This window comes from Culex pipiens, chromosome 2, assembly GCF_016801865.2.
Source record: "Culex pipiens pallens isolate TS chromosome 2, TS_CPP_V2, whole genome shotgun sequence".
NCBI classification, from domain to species: domain Eukaryota; kingdom Metazoa; phylum Arthropoda; class Insecta; order Diptera; family Culicidae; genus Culex; species Culex pipiens.
In genome coordinates this window covers 109938295-109959745 of record NC_068938.1, presented here as the reverse complement: position 1 = coordinate 109959745, position 21451 = coordinate 109938295, and the positions used below count along the sequence as shown (strand labels likewise).

The window sequence follows — 21451 nt, the reverse complement described above, 5'->3', positions numbered from 1 at the left end:
TACTTTTAATAAATTTACTTTTATTAAGATATTCCAGTATGTTCTATATTATTCAGTTACATTTCAATCAGTTGTAATAAAACGCCTTTCTTTAGTTATAAAACGGATTGTACGTAACCCAATGAGCGCGCTGCTGGTCCTTTTCGCTTTCGTGCGTCGTAAACAGCGACTTGTACACGTCCGTGGCGTTCGGGTCCTTCGCCACGCTGTAATCCTGTTTGGACTTTTTAAACATGGGATCGTCGCCAATTTTGTCGCTGATGAGGGCCCGCTTGTTGGGGATGATTGGCTTAAGCGAAGAACTGCCTCCCGGCTTTCCACTGGTCGAGGGCTTCGACGACGGTCCGGGTTGTTCGGCGTCCGGATTGGTGGCGGCCTCGGATGAGGTAGCCGTTGAAGTGACGGTTGATTCTGCTTTTGCCTTAGCTTTCTTGTCCGCTTTGGCCTTCTTCTCGGCCTTCAGACGGGCCACTCGCGCGTCCAGTCGGGTCCTCATCAGGTCGACATCCTCGTCCGATCCGTTCAAGATTACGACGTCCTGCTCGGAGAACGGGGTCTGGCACTAAAAGAGAATCATTCAGTTAGTAATTGATACAACTAAATTCAACTCCACTCAACTTACCGACGAGCAAGTCTTGTCCTTGACCTCCTTCAGAGCGCGCTCCGAAAACACGCAGCCGCACGTCCACAGGGCAACAAACCGGAACTGGCCGCTCATTTCCAGCCCAATCAACGCGCAAATAAACTCGGCACTCTTGTCGTCCCGATCGGAATCGTACGCCGGATTCGCGGTCAACTTCAGATCCTTTACGTCTTTCAGCGATTTGATGTGCGCGCAAGACTCGGGCATTTTGTCCTTCTCCAGCAGACACTCGATGACGTTCTGCTTCGAGTAGAGCCGCCCGAGGCCACACATTACGATTGGCTTGCGGAGACGTTCCTGCGTGATGGTGCAGTGCTTCCAGCGGAACTGCCGCTCGGCGTCTTTGTCTTTCTGAGGGAGGTGGAGTGAAAGTTTCCGGATTAGTGACGAAACAGGAAGTCTATGTTGTGTTCACATACCTGCTCTGGTTTCTTCTTCATGCGGACCAGCTCGTCCCGCCGGGGAATGGTTCCGCCATCACATCCCATGTTGTATACTGATGGATGGAATCAAATTCTAGGCCAAAATTACGGGAAAATCTTGAAAAATCTGAGGATATCAGCAAAGAACTTTGGATACAAAACACGAAAACAAGTTTTTGTTTTGACAGCAAACTTTTTCCACACGTCTACGAAAAGTTACTCATTTTTTCACAGATACACGCGGTACTCAAAATAAGGGTAAGAACTTCAGCAGGCATAAAAAAATGATTATGATGTTGATCATTGAAGATGCGACTTTTAAAATTAACTACCTACATATTTAAAAATTGACTACACTCAACCCCCGGTCAGGGATGCCACATTTGAAGATTTTCGAGCACAGGCTCAATGCTCAAACGTATTGTTTTGCCATGTTATTCGACGATTTTTAAATAAATGAATTACTCAAGAAAAAGATAACAATGTTTTGCTTTTTTTTTTTTGCCAAAAACAGATTTGTAAAATATTATTTTGCCATCAAGTTAAACTCATTTGCGTTTTTGTGATGTGCCCGAAAATCTTCAAAATCTGGCATGCCTGCCCCCGGTGGTTGGTCACTTTTTCGTTTGACACTTTTTTAGTTTGTACCCCGTTGGTTGGTCAAAGTCAAACTAAAAAGTGACGAACTGTCACTTTTTACACGGCGCTCACGCACACTATCAAAACAAACGTTTGGTAGTGTGTGTGTGAGCTCCGTGTAAAGGGGCCCTGACAGACGGACCGGGCCGACAACGGCCCGAAAACCGCCGGACGGCTCGACAAAACGGCCCGAATTCCGTCGGTTTGTCCGACGGAATTCGGGCCCTTTTCGTGCGTATATGCAACACTTTGTCCGACGATCGACGAAATCGACGTTTGAGAAAATCGACGTTGACGGGCCGTTGTCGGGCCGATTTCGGGCGACTTTGTTATTTAGGTTGTCCTGCCATTGTCGGGTGCTCTCGTTTCGGATTTTTGGGTTAATTTGATGCAGATAAAAGAGATTTCGTTAGCAAACATGCACATTTTATTATTTTATTCAAATCGACTTCTATTTAAATATTTATTGTCCACATTGCGATGCCAGGTTCGGAACTCGAATTTGCTTCATTCTTGGTGATCTCAAGGGGCAAAACCAGCAATTTTTCAAACATCTAAAGTTAAAGTTAGATAAATATATCAAAAATTCTGAACACACCATAATTTGAAAGTGCTTTACCTCATTCATTTGTTCGGCTTGTTAGTTCCGTCATGCTCTTGAATCTGGAACATAAATTTCTAGCTTTTTAAAAATGATTTAATTAACACAACTTTTCACAAGCACGTTGGAAATCCGCGAAAATTTATCTGTCATTAATTTTAATCAACGCCTGCCAAGATTTCTGCATACACACGCTGTCGGTTTTTTGACATTCGATCAAAACGCACGACAAACGCTCGAAAACGGCAGGACTCAATCGACATCGAGCAGATAACGCTTCGAATCGCAGGACCGTGGGACTTCAGTCCATCAGGGGGTGTCAAACTAAAAAGTGACCCCGTTCGTTTGACAACAGTTGGTGTCAAACCATCGGGGTTGAGTGTATTTAAAAACTAACAAAACCTTTAGCACGATAGTTCAGAGCCCTGAACACTGACAAAACGTTTTTAATCGTACACCCTTACCAAAAATCATGATTTTTTGAGTTCGAAATCCCACTTTTCATACAAATTTTTCAGTTCAACCCATATAACCATTTTTATGGTTGTAGTACCTGAACTCAAAAAATCGTATGAAAAGTGGGATTTGGAACTCAAAAAATCATGATTTTTGGTAAGGGTGTACCTGAAAAAGTTATTCTGAGAGTAACTCAATTTTACTGTGTTTACCACCCTCACTTCCATCAAACAACGTCATTTCTGTCCAACCCCTTTGTACGAAAGATCTGATCAAAATAAACGTGCAAAAACAACTTCACAAACTGCGTGCGTGATAAATTTTGAGAGGTGGCACATTATTAATTTCTATGAAAAATGAACCCAATTAACAGCTTTATATTTCCGGATATTCCGAAGGATTTGAGGTACGTGGCTACAATGGCTTACATTACGCAATACTGAGCAACATCTTTTGCAGCAAAATCCTCATGAAAGATGACAAGCAGCTCATTGTGGTCGGAATAATCGGAAAATCTTCCACGCCGGATTGCAACAAACTGGTCGGGTTCAACCTGCTCACGATTCACCCGGCCCTGACGGACACGGACCTGCGCGATGGCCGCGTCAAGTTCTACTTTGAGAACGATGGCAAGATTCTGTATTTGCACTTTGAAACGACGTTTGACCAGCACGTTATGGCCGATTTGCTGGCGAAGGCGGTTCAGACGGGAATTCAGGACAATTTTATCAACTTCAACAGCACTGTGAGGACACGGTTTGCCCGGGTGTTGCTGTTTGCGATTCAGGTGTGCCACATGATTGTGCTGGTGGAACCTTCGTCGGTGTTTGATACGAGTTATCTTTCGATTTTTAAATCGCTGAAAATTATACGCGAGAAATATGTGCTTAAGTTTTTGCCTAAGCTGTTGAAGAGTTCGAACCTGGGCAATTACATGGGCAAGGAGGCACGTTTGTGCAGCCCGAGGTTTATATTCTTCTTCGAGGGCACCAGCAACATCAAGCCGGAGGACGTTGAGAAGTTGGACGGATTGGAATGCTCCGTCGAGGAGGAGATTTACAAAATGTTGCGCAACGAGTTCATAATTACGAACAACAGCGCAATGTCGTTGTTTTCGATTCCGAGAAGCAAGAAATTTGTCTTTTACAACAGTGATAAACGAGCTAAATCGAATCCGCTGGCGGACTCGATCGATCTGCTGATGAAATACCTGAACAAACCTGCCGGCGGACAGAATGATGACGACGAAGATCTGATGAGTAGACTGCGACCGTACGATGGCTACGGAATGTCCGCGTGGAGCGTGGGCAAGAGCAAACGGGCGGAGAAAAAGGAGCGGAGCATTCTTGCGCTGCTGAAGGAACACGTGGCCGAGGCGTTCGAGCATGGGTTCGACGATAGCGCCTCAAAGTATCGCGGAAGGGGTCACTTTGTGGTAGGGTAACTTGAACTATACTTGTCGAGTAGATTCAAAAAATTGATTGTTTTTTTCAGATTCCGACCTTCAAAACGTGGTACGAAGGATTCAAGTTGCTGCACAAGATATTCATCGACAACCCAAGCAATTCAAGCTACGAAACCAACGATCCAGAATATGTGAGTAAAGGGAGCATAAATAGAATGATTCGTTCCTAAATAATCACAAACTATTTTCAGAAAGCATTCCTGCAAAACTTCCACAAAATCATCGACATTGACGAGCGCTTCTTCGCGGAAATCTGCGAGCACGGCCTCGAGCTGGCGATGGTCAACTACAAGGACATGCTGCCGCATCACTACAGCAGCACGTTCCACGAGAAAAAGTACGAACAGGCGCACGAGTTGTTTACGCGTTACGCCCGCGGGCCGGAAGTGGAGCGGCACGAGCAGAAGCTGAAGGACTATTGCGACTCGATCTGGCTCAACGGCAAGCAGCAGTGCGAGTATCCCAGCTTGAGGGGAAATCCGTGCGCGCTGGGCAAGCACAAGGTCAAAGATCCGACGGAGCATTCCAGCGGGGTGATCTTCGTTTCCGCGTGTAATTGCGGACGGACTCAGGGCCACCGGGAAGATCCGTACACGATCCGGCAGGGAAATTACGACTTTTACCAGATCATAGCGAAGAGTTGTAGCAGCTGCAATGTGCTCGAAAGGGTAAAGTTCCCCGTGTTTGAACCGTCCAGCAACGACTTCCGGGCGGCGGAGTTTATCAACAAGAATCTGTCGAATCTGATGTCGTTTGAGCACTCGAACCGAACGCCGGACGCGAGCACCCATCCGCCGATGACGAACGACAACTCACCGCATCTGTCGGGCAGTCAAAAGAGCCAGGACAGCGCATCGAATCTCACCTTCAGCATGGACGAAAAGCGGGACGAAGAGAACAAGTCGCAAAAGTTTGGCACTCAAGGCGAAGACGAGGACGAAACGCTGGAGCAGGAAACGGTCAACGAGATCGTCATCAAGGTTGGAGAACATTCCGAAGACAAAGCCATCCTGCGGCAACCTTCGACCACGGAGTACCTCCCCGGAATGCTGCACGCCGCAAGCCCCGCAGGTTTGCTGCCCCAATTCCCATCCTGGTCGCTGGTCTGCCTTGGACCCAGCTCGATCTACACTCACAACAGCGGCATCCCAGAGCACGTCCAAAGTGGCTTCCTGTCCGGCGCCAACTTCCTGCTCCCGTGGGACGTCAGCGTCCGTCTCGAGCACGCCCAGTCGTGGGCCGCGTCGTACGAAAAAATCCGCAACCGCAAGAAAAACACCTCCCAATCAAAGTCCAGCGAATCGAGCAACACTTTCACTCTGAAAATCTTCCTCGGCGTCGAGTACGAGTGTCTTCGCGGACATCGCTTCATCATGAGCGGTCCCGATACCGTCCTCCGCGGGGGATCCGGCTCGATCGTTCGTGACAGTGGCAGCAAAGTCGTGTTCAACGATATGCCCATCTACTTCCCGTGTCCCTGCCGGAGCTCAAACATTGCCCAGCTGATGCGAGTCCACGTGGTCACGCCAAAGGCCCCAGTGAACGTGATCGTCGAGCCAAAGGTGCGAATCCTGCAAGGCACCACCCAAAACTGTCTCACCTTCACGACTGGCCTGACTGAGCCGATTAAGCTGAGCCAAAGTGCGTACTGGATACTGCGGCTGCCGTTCATCTACGAAGGGGACAGCGGGCCGTTGATGCCACCGGCGGGCGTGACGGTGGCCAATGCGGCGACGCATGGAGTGCTGATGGCCGGGATGTTTGGAATTAGGGAGAGTGAAATCAGTGAGGAGTTGTTGTAAGTTGGGGGTTTCGTTGTTTGTCTCGATAATAAAGCTTAACATGAACAAGAAGTGTAAAATGACGTGGGAAATCGTTTTTTTAATAACAACGAAAGAAATCTTCGGTTTCTCTGCTCAAAGATTACAAAAACATTAACCTATTATTTCTCACTCTACAAAATTATGTACCTATTTTCAAAGTCAAGTGATAACGATATTCGCAATTTTCAGTGTAAGAACGGGCCTTGACCGATCGATCTTATGCACTAGGTTCCCGACGAACACGCACTGCCCTTACACCTACATCCCACCCTTGCTCTGAGTCAGTACGAGCAACACGCTAGAACACGCTTTGAGTGTTCGTGCCAGGCATGCACACCTTCTTTTCCGGTTACGCATTTTAACTCGGCCGGGGGTGGTACATTACGTAGGGTTTGATGTAAGTATAAGCGCCTAACCATTTAAAGTGTGCCTATCAACTTTCCTTAGAGCAAAAACTGTTTTATTTTTAGTTTGAATTCTAAAACTAGTTGTTATTTTACTGTGTATTGTTTTCTCTTGAAATCTTTCCTAGTGTTGAGTGGTGTTTATCTGTTGCTATTTCTTTTGTCGCGGTGTTTGTTATTTTTGGTCCTAAGCATGTTATTAAAGATTACCTAAAGTACAATAGTAATATCTGTGTTAATCCTTTAACCATTCCATAAATTGAACAAGACCTCAAACCTCACTTGTTTGAAAAAAGGGTAAGGATTGAAAACAATAGACAGTAAAAGAAAATATATTTTATTAAAAAAAACCAAGAATCAATTAAAAAAAGAATGTTGATTGTATTTTAAAGAATAAAAATGAGATGCTGGATATAGTAGACGTAAACTTAGACAATAGTTAAAAAATAGAGATAAAAAACAAGCTTAGATTATAGTAATGATAATTTATAGGACAGATAAAGAATTATTCAAATAAATAGATACGCAATAAATTCAAGAAAGATTATGCAAATAATAAATAGACTTGATATTACTAGTACATTAAAGAAAAGTATATGGACAGTTCCATCCATGATTCTAGATAAAATGAAAAATTACGATCGAAATCAAAATTACTTTCAAATCTGAATTTGTCATGAGTTCGAACATTTCGGATTACAGTGCCATCCCGTTTTTGGCAACACGACTCTAGTAAAAAATGACTGATGACTGAGACTTAATTTTTCTTCTAAATTGTTGATCAAAAGCCAATCCAAAACTCCACACAATTTGCAAATTGACGTTGATTTTTGACAAAGAATTATCTTTGCGGATAACGCTAAGCAATATGTCTGGCCGTTTAGAAGATATTGCTGCTGGACGGATATTGGATCCCAACATTCTCCATTGAGCAAACAAAATAAGGATTTCCTTGGCATCCTTCATAAGCGTTTTGTAGATCCGAACAAAATCTACAAAATGCCTTTAAAAGATTGCAAAAATGTTGTGTCGTTCTAGAGAAATCGACAAATTAGAAAAACGTAACGCATCGCGTAAAAAGAGGCTTCACTGTATTCGAATAAATGCGGATAACGCTAAGCAATATGTCTGGCCGTTTAGAAGATATTGCTGCTGGACGGATATTGGATCCCAACATTCTCCACACTATGGCTTTATTTTGAACATTTTGTTGGATTTGTAAAAAATTTAAGCGTCAAATGAGTCGAAATTAACGCCATCGTTTTGTTTGAGCTTGGACGTACAATCATTGAGCAAACAAAATAAAGATTTCCTTCGCAGCCGGTAGGATTCGAACCTACGCTCCCAGAGGGAATCTGATTTCGAGTCAGACGCCTTAACCACTCGGCCACGACTGCACGACGAAAGATTAGAAGTTTTTGTACAAGCTGTAGATGGTTGATTAAATAAAATTGTCTTGTTGTTGTACACATCTGGTCCCTTAATTAATAATACAATCATTATAACAGAGAAACATCTTTTTATGCGGTGGCGTTACGCTCTTTGTTTCGCAGAATTCTCTTAAACCATACAATATTTTGGCATGCTTCATAAGCGTTTTGTAAGATCTGAACAAAACCTACAAATTGCTTTTAAAAGATTGCAAAAATGTTGCGTCATTCCAGAGAAATCGACAAATTAGAAAAACGTAACGCATCGCGTAAAAAGAGGTTTCACTGTATTCGAATAACCATATGGAACGAGAGGAATCAAAGATTCGCATAAATAATTTCAAGGTGTAAACCGAAAACGCGATCTAAAATTAAAGTGGAAGAATGAGGCTTTTAACTGCTTATTTAATGGTCGGTGTTTAACCATTTTCTGGCATTCATTCAATTTTGCAGCCCAAAACCAGTTATTAACCCTCTAATGCCTAATTTTTTTTCGAATTTTTTTATTTTTCCCGTGTTCAGGAGGTCATTTTGAGCAACTTTTGTTCTACGAAAAACTTCACTTCTCTTGTTTTATGTTTTTCTTGTTTTATTTTTAGTATTTTAATTTTCATTTATCTTGTTTAGTTTATGTTTGTTTTTGGTAGTATTTAGCCTATTCTAACACCTCCTATCATTACATTTTGCCTATTTAATTTTTTCCTGTTTTTACAGTAACTTTTTCAATTTTTTACTTGTTTTTCACATTTTCTGCTATAGAATGGCACCATTATCATTTATATTGTAAACAAATGCGTAGAGGCATAGTCTGGGACACTACAAAAATTACTGCATACTTATTTTTACTTAAAATATAGGAAATGTTAGTAAAAAACACAGCCAAAGTTGACCCCTAAAAAAATGAAATTTTTAAAAACATTGGCAAAGTCACATAAAACAAGTAAAACTTCCAACCCTAAAATTTTCTAAAATTTTAAGAGTTCTTCTTTCCAATGCATTTTAAAGATCAAAAAATATTTCAAAATTGAATATATTAGTTCAAAATCCACGTCAAACCAGCAGGATCCTAAACAAAAGTGCTCCGATTTGGCCCAAAATTTGACATAGAAGTTCAGTATTTCTTGGTTTGGTCATTAGGATGGTCCCATCCGAAAAAAAATATCTTGCCTAAACCAACTTTAGCTAGCCGCGTTAAATTTCCGCGGAGACTTTGAGTAATCGAGTCTGAACTGTAGTAATATTTCCATTTATTGTTATTTTTTTATCATTTTCTTCTGTTTTTGTATAGTTTGAAAATTTTCCGATCCTTCGAACACATTCGCTATTAAAATACTATCAAATATTCTATATTTTATTTTTAAAGTAGTAACATTTTTAACAAGACAAAACAATAGAAATCGCAGTCGGTAGGATTCGAACCTACGCTCCCAGAGGGAATCTGATTTCTAGTCAGACGCCTTAACCGCTCGGCCACGACTGCTCTTGAGTAAACACAGGCACAAATAAAACGACTATAAGAATCTTTTTTCCCCTCATGGCGGTGAATGACCCAATCAGTTTCGCAAAAAAAACGAAGCTTTTCATAATATTTAAAATTTCAAGGTGCATGTTCCAGTCAAAACTTGATAAGGATGCGGATTCCTGCCTGCTGGTGGTGGCCGTAGGCATCCTATCAGTCAGTTTCGAGCGATTGCTCGACGGGAACGGTTCGGTTTCAAGCCATAACTTTGCGCTTCGTTCATTTTTCATTTCTATTTCTAATTTTTCCTACGTCGAGCGCGCGCGCGTGGCTAAATTATTATTTGTTTGTAGTAGAAACGCGGTGTTTGAAACTCGCAGTCAAAACAAACCGCAGAAAGCATGGGCGTGGGTGGGGGTTTGTGGGCCTCGGCCAAGTCAACCGTGAAGACCTTCCTGTTTTTCGTGGCGTTTTGTGCGATCCTGCCGGTTTTTGCTATCAGTTATGCAAGTGAGTTTCTGTCGGGATTCGGTTCAAACGCGCAACTGCACAATAATGCATGAGAAAACGTAGCAAAACAAGCGTGATTGCGCCATTACGCCACAGCGGGAGACGGGACTGGGTCTGGCGGGACAGTCTCTGCCACGTGGGTATCACGGTGATAAGGATCAGCTGGAGCTTTGGATTGAGAGGAAATAAAATGTATAAACAGAAGATTTGAAGATGACTCATTATTGTGATTATACTGTGGAGTGAAAACTATTTCATCGCTGATAAATTCAAATTAAATTATAGTTTTTGTTTCACTTCCTCTAAAACAGGGGGATGACCAAAGTATGGCCCGCGGGCCAAACGTGGCCCGCGAGGTGATTTTTTGTGGCCCGCGGACTTATTTTGAATAGTCATGTAAAATGGCCCTCTGTGCATTTTACAACTAAATGACTATATTTGTGAAATAACGATTGTATTCACTCAAAAATATTGTATTAATTTCGAAAGTGGCAATGAAATTTTTCGATTTTCTGATTTTAATAATGTTTAACCAATAGCGTGGCTCACGGATATATGAAAAAGACAAAAGTGTTCAATTTCGAACGCCTCGACCGGAATTTTGTAGCAATATGGCCCCAGAACATAGCCTGAAATTTTGAGCGCTTTTGGTTAAGGTTTAGTACTTCCACCATTGACCTGAAAGTATTGAACTTCTAAAAATTTACTATGGCAAATTTTCAATTTTAACCTCTTCTTAGAGAAAGTTTCCCAAAACTGAATCAAATTTTCCTATTCTCAGGTTTCTTATAGCTTTTGATCCGGGGAACAACTTTGTACAACATCGCAAAACGCTAGGAATTGATCCCGAAAAGATACAGGATATTTTTTGGGGTACGGAAAAAAAATTAACGTGCTCTAAAAATTTGCCTGTATCTTTCCGGGATTAATTCTTAGCGCTGATGTTCTACAAAGTTGTTCTCCGGATAAAAACCTTTAAGAAACCTTTTTTTTAAGAAACCTCTATTTTGAGAAAAAATCATAGGGCATAGGAAAACTTTCTCGAAGAAGAGTTAAAAAGTTGATATATTTTCATTTATTAAAATTTCTTTATAACTTATTGAAATTTCTTTATAACTTCAGGTCAAGAGTGGAACATCTAAACATTAATCAAATGCGCCCAAAATTTCAGGCTAGCTTTTGGGGCTATAAAGCTACAAAATTCCGGTCGAGGCGTTCGAAATTGAACACTTTTGTGTTTTTCATGTTTTTTTCAGTTTTATAGAATTTTTTTCAAAATTTTTCTTATTTGGCCCGCAAGCTCATGTGAGCAATTCAAAAACTTTGAGCACCCCTGCTAAAATTTTCGAAAAAAAAACTAAGAGCAAACTACAAGAAAAAAAATCTTTGAAAAATTTAATCATTCCGAGTGCTGAAAAACTCAAATTTTGCCGCGAGTTGAACACATATTTTCCCGCAATTCCAGAAACCACCCTTTTTGAATGTACTTTTCAGTACAGCTATTGTTATTATTTTTAACAAATGAGCAATTCTGTACGATACCGGCAAATTTCGACCATTTTTATTTTTTGCATTTTTTTTTTTTGATTTGGCTCAAACTATGTGAGGACCTTCCCTATGACCAAAAAAGCTATTTTGTGTCATTGGTTCGCCCATACAAGTCTCCATACAATTTTGGTAACTTTTCATACAAAAATGGTACGTAAATATTCTGTAATTTCTCAAAAAAAAAATCTGTAACTTCTCAAGGATTTTTTATTGATTTGGTGTCTTTGTTTTAGGGGACAAAACCCAACATCTTTTGAGCCAATCAGAAGTATGGACCAATTTTGCTTGCCGACGAGTTAAGATTTTTTTTTAAATAGTGATTTTTGTAAAAAAATTAAATCTTGTGCTTAAATTTTTTTGGCCTCAAAAGTGATTAAGTGCACCGTTTTAAGAATATAGCCATTCAAAGTAAAATTTGGTCCGAAAATTTCCGTTTTTATTTTATTTTTTAAAACAGTGTCCATGATTTTCCATTCCTGAAAATATTGTTTTTGGAAAGTTCAGAAAGTTTGCTACAGTGGACTCTATCTGTGTCGATATTGAAGGGATCGTCGAGATAGAAAAACATTTTTGTTCTATAATTTGATACCTCCAAATTATAGAACAAAAATTTTGAAGGGATTTTAAAATTTATTGACAGATGGAGCAATATTGATATCGAGAAGATCGACAGCCAGAGAATCGACTGTATAAAATTGTCTAAGAGACATTGAAGATTGGACCTCTGGTTGCTGAGATACAGCGGCTTGAAGAAAAAGAAACAACTCCTGTTTCTAATGTCGATATCTCAGCAACTAATGGTCTGATTTTCAATGTTAAAAAAATTAACATTCGTGAAATTTTCCGATCTTCAAATATTTAATAAAATTCAAAAGAAATATAATAAATAAGGCAGGGGGGTCAGAATAGCCCGCCTAAGTAAAATGCGCCAAAAACCAAAGAAAAACATACAAATTTATGAATTCAGTGTAGTAGGCTTATGCTTTGAGATGGTCCCTTCAATGTCTTATACTGCCGTTCTACGCATAATTGTCCCATGTTCAAAAAAGTGCAACTGAGAAAAACGCGATTGAAATATTCCGACCGTTTTTTGTGTTGCTACGCATAATTGTCCCGTGGGTCCCTATTCACCCCATAAGTCCCTAATCATCCCAGTTAGCAGTTTATCGCTCTTATTTGTAATCCTCTTGTTATACAACAGATAAACAAGACACAATACATCGTAAAACTAATGATTCAGTGATAGAAAATACTTGGTGGGACAATTATGCGTAGAAGTACAACGATGCGACAAACAGACTTGGTGTTGTTTTCAAGGATTTTCCGAACAAAGTACTAGATTTTAAGTGTTTTACGAAAAGTAAACGTCAAACTAAACCTAAAAATGAAAAAAAAACAAAATTGACCAAAAATGACATGGGACAATTATGCGTAGAACGGCAGTATACTAGGGTGATGAAATTTTTTAGCTTAAAGCTATTTTTTACGCAATCTAAAAAAAATGTTTTTCGACTACTTTTATAGCCATTTTGTCTAATAAAAAGTTGAAGGGAGATAATAAATGACTTAAGGGACCTTTCTATTATAGTTTCCATGAAGTCAGACCACTTTTATGAAAATAGTCACTTACCAAAACAAACATTTTTGAAAATAGTTTTAATATGTTGAAAAAAGACACTATTTTTACAAATAAGCATCAAAATAACTAAAAAATCAACTAATGTTGCATTAAACGTGATTTTTTATGCTACCAGGAGTGGAATAATCCATTTACCTAGCTCAAATTTCGTAACTTTTGATTGTTTTTATAAGGCAGGAAAAGGGTGGTCCATTCTGCCCCCAAGTGGATTTTAATCTAACACTTTCACCACCAAGCCTCTAAATGATTTGAAGGTTCCGTTGTTGTTTGATTACCTTCGTAATACCTAGCTCCTGGTAACATTATAAACATTGAACAAACTTTTTCAAACAATCTAACTTTCGAGAAACCTTATTTAAGAACCACGAAATAAACAACATTTGCGTGGTTTTGTCAATAAATTTACATTTTTGCTCATAATTCGAACAATACAATGAATTCAAACGTCGTTTTCGATGTGGTGATGTTATTTGACGTCCTTTATAAGAACCTTGCCTTACAGTTGGTCTAAATCCATTCTAAAGCCCAAAACCAAGGGTGGCTCCATGGTACATTCTGATCCCCCCCCCCCCCTGTCCCTACATTATTTTATTTACAATACAGTCGTTTTCGTCAATTAGCCGTAAAGTTCAAGAAAATTTTCGTATTTTGTATTGTTTTGTTTCTTCGGAGCCGTTCAAAAATACTTTATTTGAGAAACTGAGTATGATCGTAGTAGCTACTTATAACAGGAATAAGTTATTTTAATATTTTAGAATTTTGAAGATCGGCAGCATTTTTCCAGTAAAATAGACATAACATTACTGAAAATGGATAAAATATCATACGTTTTTCTGCAAAATTGTTCTTGTAACAATGCTACAACATCAATTTTTGCATTTTGAGATGACAGTGTATTTTGGTATACTGCATTTAAAAAAAAAGAAAATCAAGAAAACACTACCACAATAGGGTTTTTTAACCAACACCCATTTGCATCTTTCCAGCGGTTTCAACAACCCGAAAACTATGGATCGCATTCCTGGCGAATCGCTACCCGTACCTGAAGTTTGCCCGCACCAACAACATCCGAAGTCTGGTTGACACGTCCCGGAATCCCGGAGTGTTCCACGTGCTGCTCCAAATCGAAGGTATTCGAAGGTTTCACTTACTTATTATTTTCCACCAAGACAAACTTTGTTCAACTTTCAGGATCCTGCGACATCCACGCGATCAAGGCCAAGTTCATCGACCAGGTGCTGAGCCGGCGCGATCAGTACGGTCGGCTGTGCTTTGGCCGGTTAAAATTCCCGCTGATCTCGTGCTGGGGTCAGTACGCGTTCGTCAAGAAGACCAAGGACTTTAACATCGACAACCACATCATTCTGGCACCGACGCTGCACCGAGGCCGGCCGCTGACGGAGGCGAACCTGCAGGACTACGTGAGCGAGTTCATCTCCAAGTACATGCCGCCGGAGATTCCACCGTGGCAGATCTTTTGCATTCCGATGGCGCCCGGAGGTCGGGACGGGAGTGGAGTGGCCGCCGAGTGTGACAGTGTGGCACCTTACTACTATCTGCTGTACCGGGTTCATCACCTGCTGTTGGAGGAGCAAACGCGGCTGAAGATCTCCGATTTACTGCTGGTTGATGTGAAGCAGGGTGCGGTTGAAACTGTGGGAAGCCTCTCCGAGTGCAACTCGATCTTCGCCAACATGATGAGGGGCCCTGTTTATTTGCCAAAGATGTGGCGCGATCTGAACGCGTCGATCAGCAACAAGTGGAACGAATTTGTGTACAACCACGATCCGCTCGAGTCGCCGGACATTGAGAAGAAGCAGATCAAGGGAATTCAGCAGCTGCTGTCGATGCTACTGATTGGCGTGGTTGTGATCGTGTCGGATTTCGTGCGTGGTTATTCAAAGGTTTCCGCAAATCCACTGATCAAGATCGACTATCTCAAGTCACTGATCGATCGGGAGATTCAGCGCCGGAACTTGACGCTGGGCACAATTTGGAACGCGATTCTGAGCTCGCTCGATCCGATCAACGTGGTGAAGGAGTGGATCTTCCTGCTGTGGAAGATCGGAGCCACGATCACCCTGATGGTTCCCTGGTACATCTACCGGGAAGTAGAAGCCATGCGGATCTACATGCTGATTGGAAAAATAAAGCGAAACACCGTCGCAGGATTCCTGCTGGAGTACGTGCCGGTTTTGTACGGTGGACTGGGAGAGTGTTTCACCGGAATTAAGCTGCTTTATACGGCACCCAGGTTGGTCGCGGAAGAACTGTTTGAGCGTCGATCCGACATCACGGAGCACTATCTGCAGAATGTTTCCCTCTGTGGGCGGAAAGTAGTCTCGTGGTCGGAGAAGATACGGATGGATGAGTTGAAGTTGGTGGAACAAGGCACTGGACGGAAAGCAGGTAATATCAATAATTGTTGTTTTAAGCTGCAAAAACCACCCTTTTTACAATCTTTCGGACTATTGTTAAAATCATTTTTTAGCATAGCTTTTGAAATACTTGACAAAACTTCATAATATTAACTAGGGTCTTGTGGGACCCTAAGACGGATCGAATGAGACCAGAACGGTCCAAATCGGTTCAACCAGTCAAGAGATAATCGTGTGCATATTTTTCGGTGCACGGACTTACAGAAATACACACGCATAGACATTTGCTCAGAATTTAATTCTGAGTTGATATGTATGCGTGAAGGTGAGTCTACGAGGTCGAATAAAGAAGTTAATTTTTCGAGTGATTTTATAGCCTTTCCTCATTGAGGTGAGGAAGGCAAAAATCTAGAGTTTCAAATTCTTACAATTTTTTAAAATTTCCAGGAAATTGAAGGTTTAAAAAACGTCAGAAGTTTTTAATGTCTTTAAAATTTCTGTCGTTTATAAAATTTGGAAAACATAAAAAAAACAAAATTTCAAAAATATTTTTTTTATTACAAGTTTTATAAAGGGACCATCCATAAACCACGTGGACACTTTTTTGGGATTCTGTTATCCCCCCCCTTCGTGGACAATTGTCCATACAAAAAAAAATTTTTTTTTATATGGATCGTGGACAATCGCCATACCCCCCCCCCCCCTCCTCCTCCTTAAAGTGTCCACGTGGTTTATGGATGGTCCCAAAGCAAAAACTAAAATTTTACAAAAACATCAAAAATAAAAAAACCCAAAAATTTAAAATAAATAAAAACATTACAAATTTTCTAAAACACAAAAATATTAGAAACATAAAAAAAGTTAAACCTCAAAACTTAAAAAAATAACATCACAATTTTTTTTTGAATCATTACGAAAACATAACAAAAAATCTAAACATTAGAAAAAATACAAATTAAAAAAAATAAACTTTTTAAAAAATTTGCAATTCGCAATTTTCAGTGTAGGAACGGGCCTTGACCGATCTTATGCACTAGGTTCCCGACGAACACGCACTGCCCTTACACCTACATCTTACCCTTGCTCTGAGTCAGTACGAGCAACACGCTAGAACACGCTTTGAGTGTTCGTGCCAGGCATGCACACCTTCTTTTCCGGTATAAGCGCCTAACCATTTATAGTGTGCCTATCAATTTTCATTAAAGCAAGTACTGTTTTATTTTTAGTTTTAATTCAAAAACTAATAGGGACGTGGCGTTACATCGTGCTGCCACCTGGTTTTTTTAAGCGCAAGAGTGTAAAAGTGCTGAGTCATCGTCTAAAAATAGACGGCGTCCTATCTCGCCCAGCAAAATGAAGTCGATAAAGCAGTCGGTTTCGATGAGCAAAAGTGGAAAATGTGTGTGTGTGTGTGTGTGTGTGTGTGTGTGTGTGTGTGTGTGTGTGTGTGTGCAACCAACCAAACGGGACCACGCGGTCGCTTCTTACAAATTGAGTTGTTTCCATGTATTTTTAGATTCTTCATTCTATACACGCAAATAACTCGCATAGGCATTTGGAAGGTGTTAGCTCTGCCGAGCGTCGGTGACCCATTTCTACGCTGGCTAGCCGAGCGCGAGGTACTTCAGCTTTATCGACAAGCCCCGCCCTGAAGAACGTTTGCACCAATCGGGTTCAAACGTTATTTAGAACTTCCGAACCCTTGTCAAATGGACAAGGACCCAGCGCGTATATAGTTGATAGTAACAGTATTCCTAATTCCAGTCATCGCTCACCAAGCTGTGATGGCGTAGTGGTTAGCATTTTTGCTTACCAATCCAAAGGACGGGGGATCGAACCCCGACTCGGGCGACTTTGATTTTTCGTTCATGTTCAAGTTTCAAGATTAATATTTCCCATACTTTCTACTTGGGAGCAGATGGGAATCGAACCCAGGACCATTCGCTTAGAAAGCGAACACCGTAACCAGTCAGCCACGGCCGCTCCTTGAGCAAAAGTGGAAAATGTGGTCTAAAAATAGCGACGCCATCCCCCTATTGTTATTTACTGTGTTTTGTTTTCTCCTGAAATCTTCCCTAATGTTGAATCGTGTTTATCTGTTGCTATTTCTTTTGTCGCGGTGTTTTGTTACAATATTTTGGTCCTAAGCATTTTAGAAATGTTTTTCAAAAGTACAATAGTCATATTTGTGTTAATCCTTTAATCATTCCATAAATTGAGTAAGGGCTCGAACCTCACTTGCTTAAGAAAAAGGTGAAGTTTCAAAACAATGGACAGTGAAGGAAATATACTATGTAAAGAATCAATATTAAAGGAAAGATAGTAATTTATGAAGTAGATAAAGAAATTAACAAACAAGCTTAGATTGTATTGAATGCAATTTACAGGGAAGTTGAGAAATTATTCAAATAGATAAATAAAGAAAAGAAAAGGCACATGATAAACAAAACAAAATTGACATCGCTGCCAAATTAAGGGAAAGAAGACAGTTTGTTACAGCAGCATCAATTGGTAAAATAGAGTGGGAAAGCGTTGAGAAATAAGAGAATCAAATAAGTAAAATCGAAATCAAATGAAGGATAGTAAACAGAAGCCGATTTAGAAAATCAGTGAAACAAAATAAACAGAAGATAGCTGTTAGCTGAAATGGAAAGTAAGTAGAGAAACCCCGTTCTGCGATGCTCAGGTACATCCACAGCAGTTGACTCAACATACTGCGAATCAAAACAATACCGTCTACAATCACAAATTACTTCCCTTTCCCACATTGACGCGCCCCTTACAGGCCACCAGCTAGGTTACACCTTGTCATCATGATGACTAAACCAAGCCAACGTGGAGGTAAGAAAATAGGACACTTGCAAGGAACCAGAGCCATGCTGTTTTGTCCAAACAGCACTACGGATGTAGTTGGGCTCCTTCCGGGATGTTCCTCGCCTAGGTGTGTCAACCGACGAGTATCATCAGTATCATGCACCCTTGGCCTGCAATAAACTTTTTAAAAAATAACAAAAAAATAAAAAAGTTAGAAAGATTTAATTTTTTTTAAATCATTTTTTTAAATATTCTTCAATTTTAAAAATATATATTTTTTTGAAGATTTTCAATTTTTTATAATTTTGAAGTTTTTTTAATACGTTCTTGATTTTTTTTAATTTGTTGAAAATTTCTAAAACATTTTAAAAACTTTCAATAAATTTCAAGAACACTGAACTATTTCAAGAAACACTGAACTATTTAAAAAAAAACCTTCCTAAAAAACCAAAATTTTGAACATTTTAAAAACTGTATGGATTTAAAAAATTAAAGGCATCAAAAAATTAAAATAAATCCGAGATTTAATTTTTTTTTAAACATTACGAATTTTTAAAAACATAAAAAAATAAAAAATACATCACGTTTTTTAATTTTGTAAACATTACGAAAACATTAAAAAAATCTAAAAACAATTTTTTTAAAAATCTCCTTTTTTAAATAACAAAAAATTTACAAAAGGTAAAAAGACTTTTTTATTATATCTATATCAATTTTATTTAAAAATTTTGAAATTTTTCATAATTTTTAATTTTTTTTAAACACGTTCTAATTTTTTTTAAATTTATTGAAAAATGTGATTATTTTGAAATAGCAGGCTTTTTAAAAATTTTCAAGCTTTTATTTTTTTAAGATCTTGAAATTTTGGAATTTTTGAAAACTAGCTTTAATTGTCCTGCAAAAAAATTAATATATTTCTCAATTTAAAACTTGCGGGCTGCGTCCTGCGATTTGGTACAGAACAGCAGCAACGCCATGGTAGAATGACGGTAGGCGATATCTCTCAATTGTCTCTCAACGTTTTATCACATTCTAAAATCCTGATCTACATCGGGAAACTGCTGCGATCCTGCGCTGCGCCGCGATGACAGGAATGGAAATAAATTCGTTCTAAACGCAGACTTTCCTGCGAATGTCTACAATGAGCTGCGTTGGTTTATGTGATTTCCTGTTTGCAACTGTCAACGCAGAAATCCTGCGAAAATTTTCATTTATTTAAAAATTTTAGAACTTGCGAAATGAGTCCTGCGTTTTTAAGTACAGAATTGCAGCTCCGCAACATTGACATTGTAGAAGATCAGATTGATTTGCTTGTGTTCAAAACTTGCGGTTGCGTCTACGATCCTGCGAGTTTCCTATAGTAGATCAGACTTTAACGTGATATCTCTGATCCAGTCCATTAGGGTATATAACATCCTCTTTCCAATCCTATTTACAGGATATTCCAACCACACTCCAAACGAAACTGAGATCCTGCTGGCCATCCTATCAAAATCCTTGCAAGCCCTCTGCTATGAAGGTGACGGCAAAATCCCCCGGATGATGCACCTCAGCGGTCGCTGCATGTTGGAGGATTACCTGCTGGGAACAACCAACTACCGCACCGGAAACAGTGGCTTCATCTCGCTCAATCTCCCCATCGAGAGTCTCGACCAGCGGACTCTTCTACGATCGATCCGCTACTCGATCGCTCAAATTCGTCAGAAGCAAATAATCTTGAACTTTTTGACGATCGCCCAGCTCAAACACGACTTCCTAACGAACGCCCTTCCCGTTGTGGTCATGAAACTACTGATGAACTACCTTTCGCGACGATTCGCCGTGACCATGACCGAGGTAATCGAGAACCCCAACGTAACGGAACGTCGCAATCTGCTGGGCCACACCATCAAGGACATAATCTACTTTAGACCGCCGCAGTCCAACACGAGCGTGTCGATTACGGTACAACGGTTCAACGGAGAGGTTCGGTTCGCTTGTATGGCCGACTCCCAGATCGGACCCAAACATCTCGCGTTGACCGCGGGCTTTCGGAAGCATTTACAAAATATTCAAGATCTTTAATTAACATGGTTTTAATGAATAAAGAGTCTGACTAACAGGATACCGCAGCCAAAAAAAAAAAAAAATACAATTACAAAATGAGCTGTTGGAACTAACCTAGGTCATTTGGAAGATGTCTTTGCAGTTGGCCAGAAACGTACAAAGCGCATCGTGGCCAAACGCATCAAACGCACTTTCCTCCGTCTCCTTGTAGGTGATTATCTGCAAAGATCCGGTTCAAATTAGAAAGAAATTCCCATTTCTCCCCTCGGGTCAACAAACCTCCTTGCATCGCACGCTCTCGTTTGAGCCGGCCATCCCGATGACCTCGACCCAGCCGTGCAGCAGCTCGCTCAGCGGCTGGGACAGCACGACCTGGATGTTCAGCCCATCGGTGGAACGGCCGGTGAAGCTGCGTCCGTCCGTTTCGGCGCGGTCTACAAACAGGTGGATGCTGACCGCCTTGCCCGGATGGTGCTTCAGCTGGGCACCGTTTACGATAGTACGCGGTTCAAAGTCCATTTTTCGGGTTTTATGAGTGGAGCGATCGGATGAATCGGCGAGAGATGCGACGGAACGCGAATTTACAGGAAAATCGGGAATGTTTACTGCGAAGTTTTGGCGCGTTCGATTTTGATTGAAGCATACACACGCTGCGGTGGAATTGGTCATATATAAAAATATTCGACACGCTAATCGATATGGCTGCATTGCTCGATCTACGCAAAGTAGATGGTTATTTTTTCTAATTTGTACATATCTAGAGTCGGGACCGTGGTGTTGGGGTAAGCGTGATTGTTTCTCACCCAGTCGGCCTGGGTTCGAAATTTTGAGACGAGATTTGTCTGATCACGCCTTCCGTCGGACGGGAAGTAAATGTTGGCCCCGTTCTAACCTAAAAAGGTTAGGTTGATAGCTCAGTGCAGGTGTAGGAGTCGTCTCCCTCGGTGGAGTCTCTGGTAGGCAGTTGGACTAACAATCCAAAGGTCGTCAGTTCGAATCCCGGGGTGGATGGAAGCTAAGGTGTAAAAAAAGGTTTGCAATTGCCTCAACAATCAAGCCTTTGAACACCTAGTTTCGAGTAGGAATCTCGTAATCGAGAACGCCAAGGCAATGCTGTAGAGCGAATAATTTGATTTTTTTTTGAAACATATGAAAGACAATAGTTTATTGTTCT

General features: G+C 40.6%; 4 protein-coding genes and 2 non-coding genes across 6 annotated transcripts; 2 read left to right on the top strand and 4 right to left on the bottom strand.

Moving 5' to 3' along the window:
• LOC120422794 (replication termination factor 2) lies at positions 1 to 1245 on the bottom strand. Its single transcript, XM_039586334.2, has 3 exons — positions 1063 to 1245; positions 623 to 994; positions 1 to 562 (listed from the first exon to the last, which is right to left on the bottom strand). Exons 1-3 carry the CDS (start codon positions 1129 to 1131, stop codon positions 92 to 94), a joined length of 912 nt encoding a protein of 303 aa, XP_039442268.1. The 5' UTR covers positions 1132 to 1245; the 3' UTR covers positions 1 to 91.
• A 1763-nt stretch (positions 1246 to 3008) lies between these two features.
• LOC120422800 (nonsense-mediated mRNA decay factor SMG8) lies at positions 3009 to 6090 on the top strand. The gene is made up of 4 exons (XM_039586341.2): positions 3009 to 3167; positions 3221 to 4196; positions 4256 to 4357; positions 4418 to 6090. Exons 1-4 carry the CDS (start codon positions 3118 to 3120, stop codon positions 6026 to 6028), a joined length of 2739 nt encoding a protein of 912 aa, XP_039442275.1. The 5' UTR covers positions 3009 to 3117; the 3' UTR covers positions 6029 to 6090.
• A 1678-nt stretch (positions 6091 to 7768) lies between these two features.
• On the bottom strand, positions 7769 to 7850 carry Trnas-cga (transfer RNA serine (anticodon CGA)). Its single transcript has one exon. It is a non-coding gene; the product is annotated as a tRNA-Ser (tRNA).
• Positions 7851 to 9281: 1431 nt separating this feature from the next.
• Positions 9282 to 9363, bottom strand: Trnas-aga (transfer RNA serine (anticodon AGA)). Its single transcript has one exon. It is a non-coding gene; the product is annotated as a tRNA-Ser (tRNA).
• A 211-nt stretch (positions 9364 to 9574) lies between these two features.
• Positions 9575 to 20335, top strand: LOC120422801 (uncharacterized). The gene is made up of 4 exons (XM_039586342.2): positions 9575 to 9852; positions 14026 to 14169; positions 14231 to 15448; positions 19670 to 20335. Exons 1-4 carry the CDS (start codon positions 9744 to 9746, stop codon positions 20293 to 20295), a joined length of 2097 nt encoding a protein of 698 aa, XP_039442276.1. The 5' UTR covers positions 9575 to 9743; the 3' UTR covers positions 20296 to 20335.
• LOC120422802 (uncharacterized) lies at positions 20289 to 20927 on the bottom strand. The gene is made up of 2 exons (XM_039586343.2): positions 20557 to 20927; positions 20289 to 20496 (listed from the first exon to the last, which is right to left on the bottom strand). Exons 1-2 carry the CDS (start codon positions 20794 to 20796, stop codon positions 20392 to 20394), a joined length of 345 nt encoding a protein of 114 aa, XP_039442277.1. The 5' UTR covers positions 20797 to 20927; the 3' UTR covers positions 20289 to 20391.
• Between the last annotated feature and the right edge of the window lie 524 nt (positions 20928 to 21451).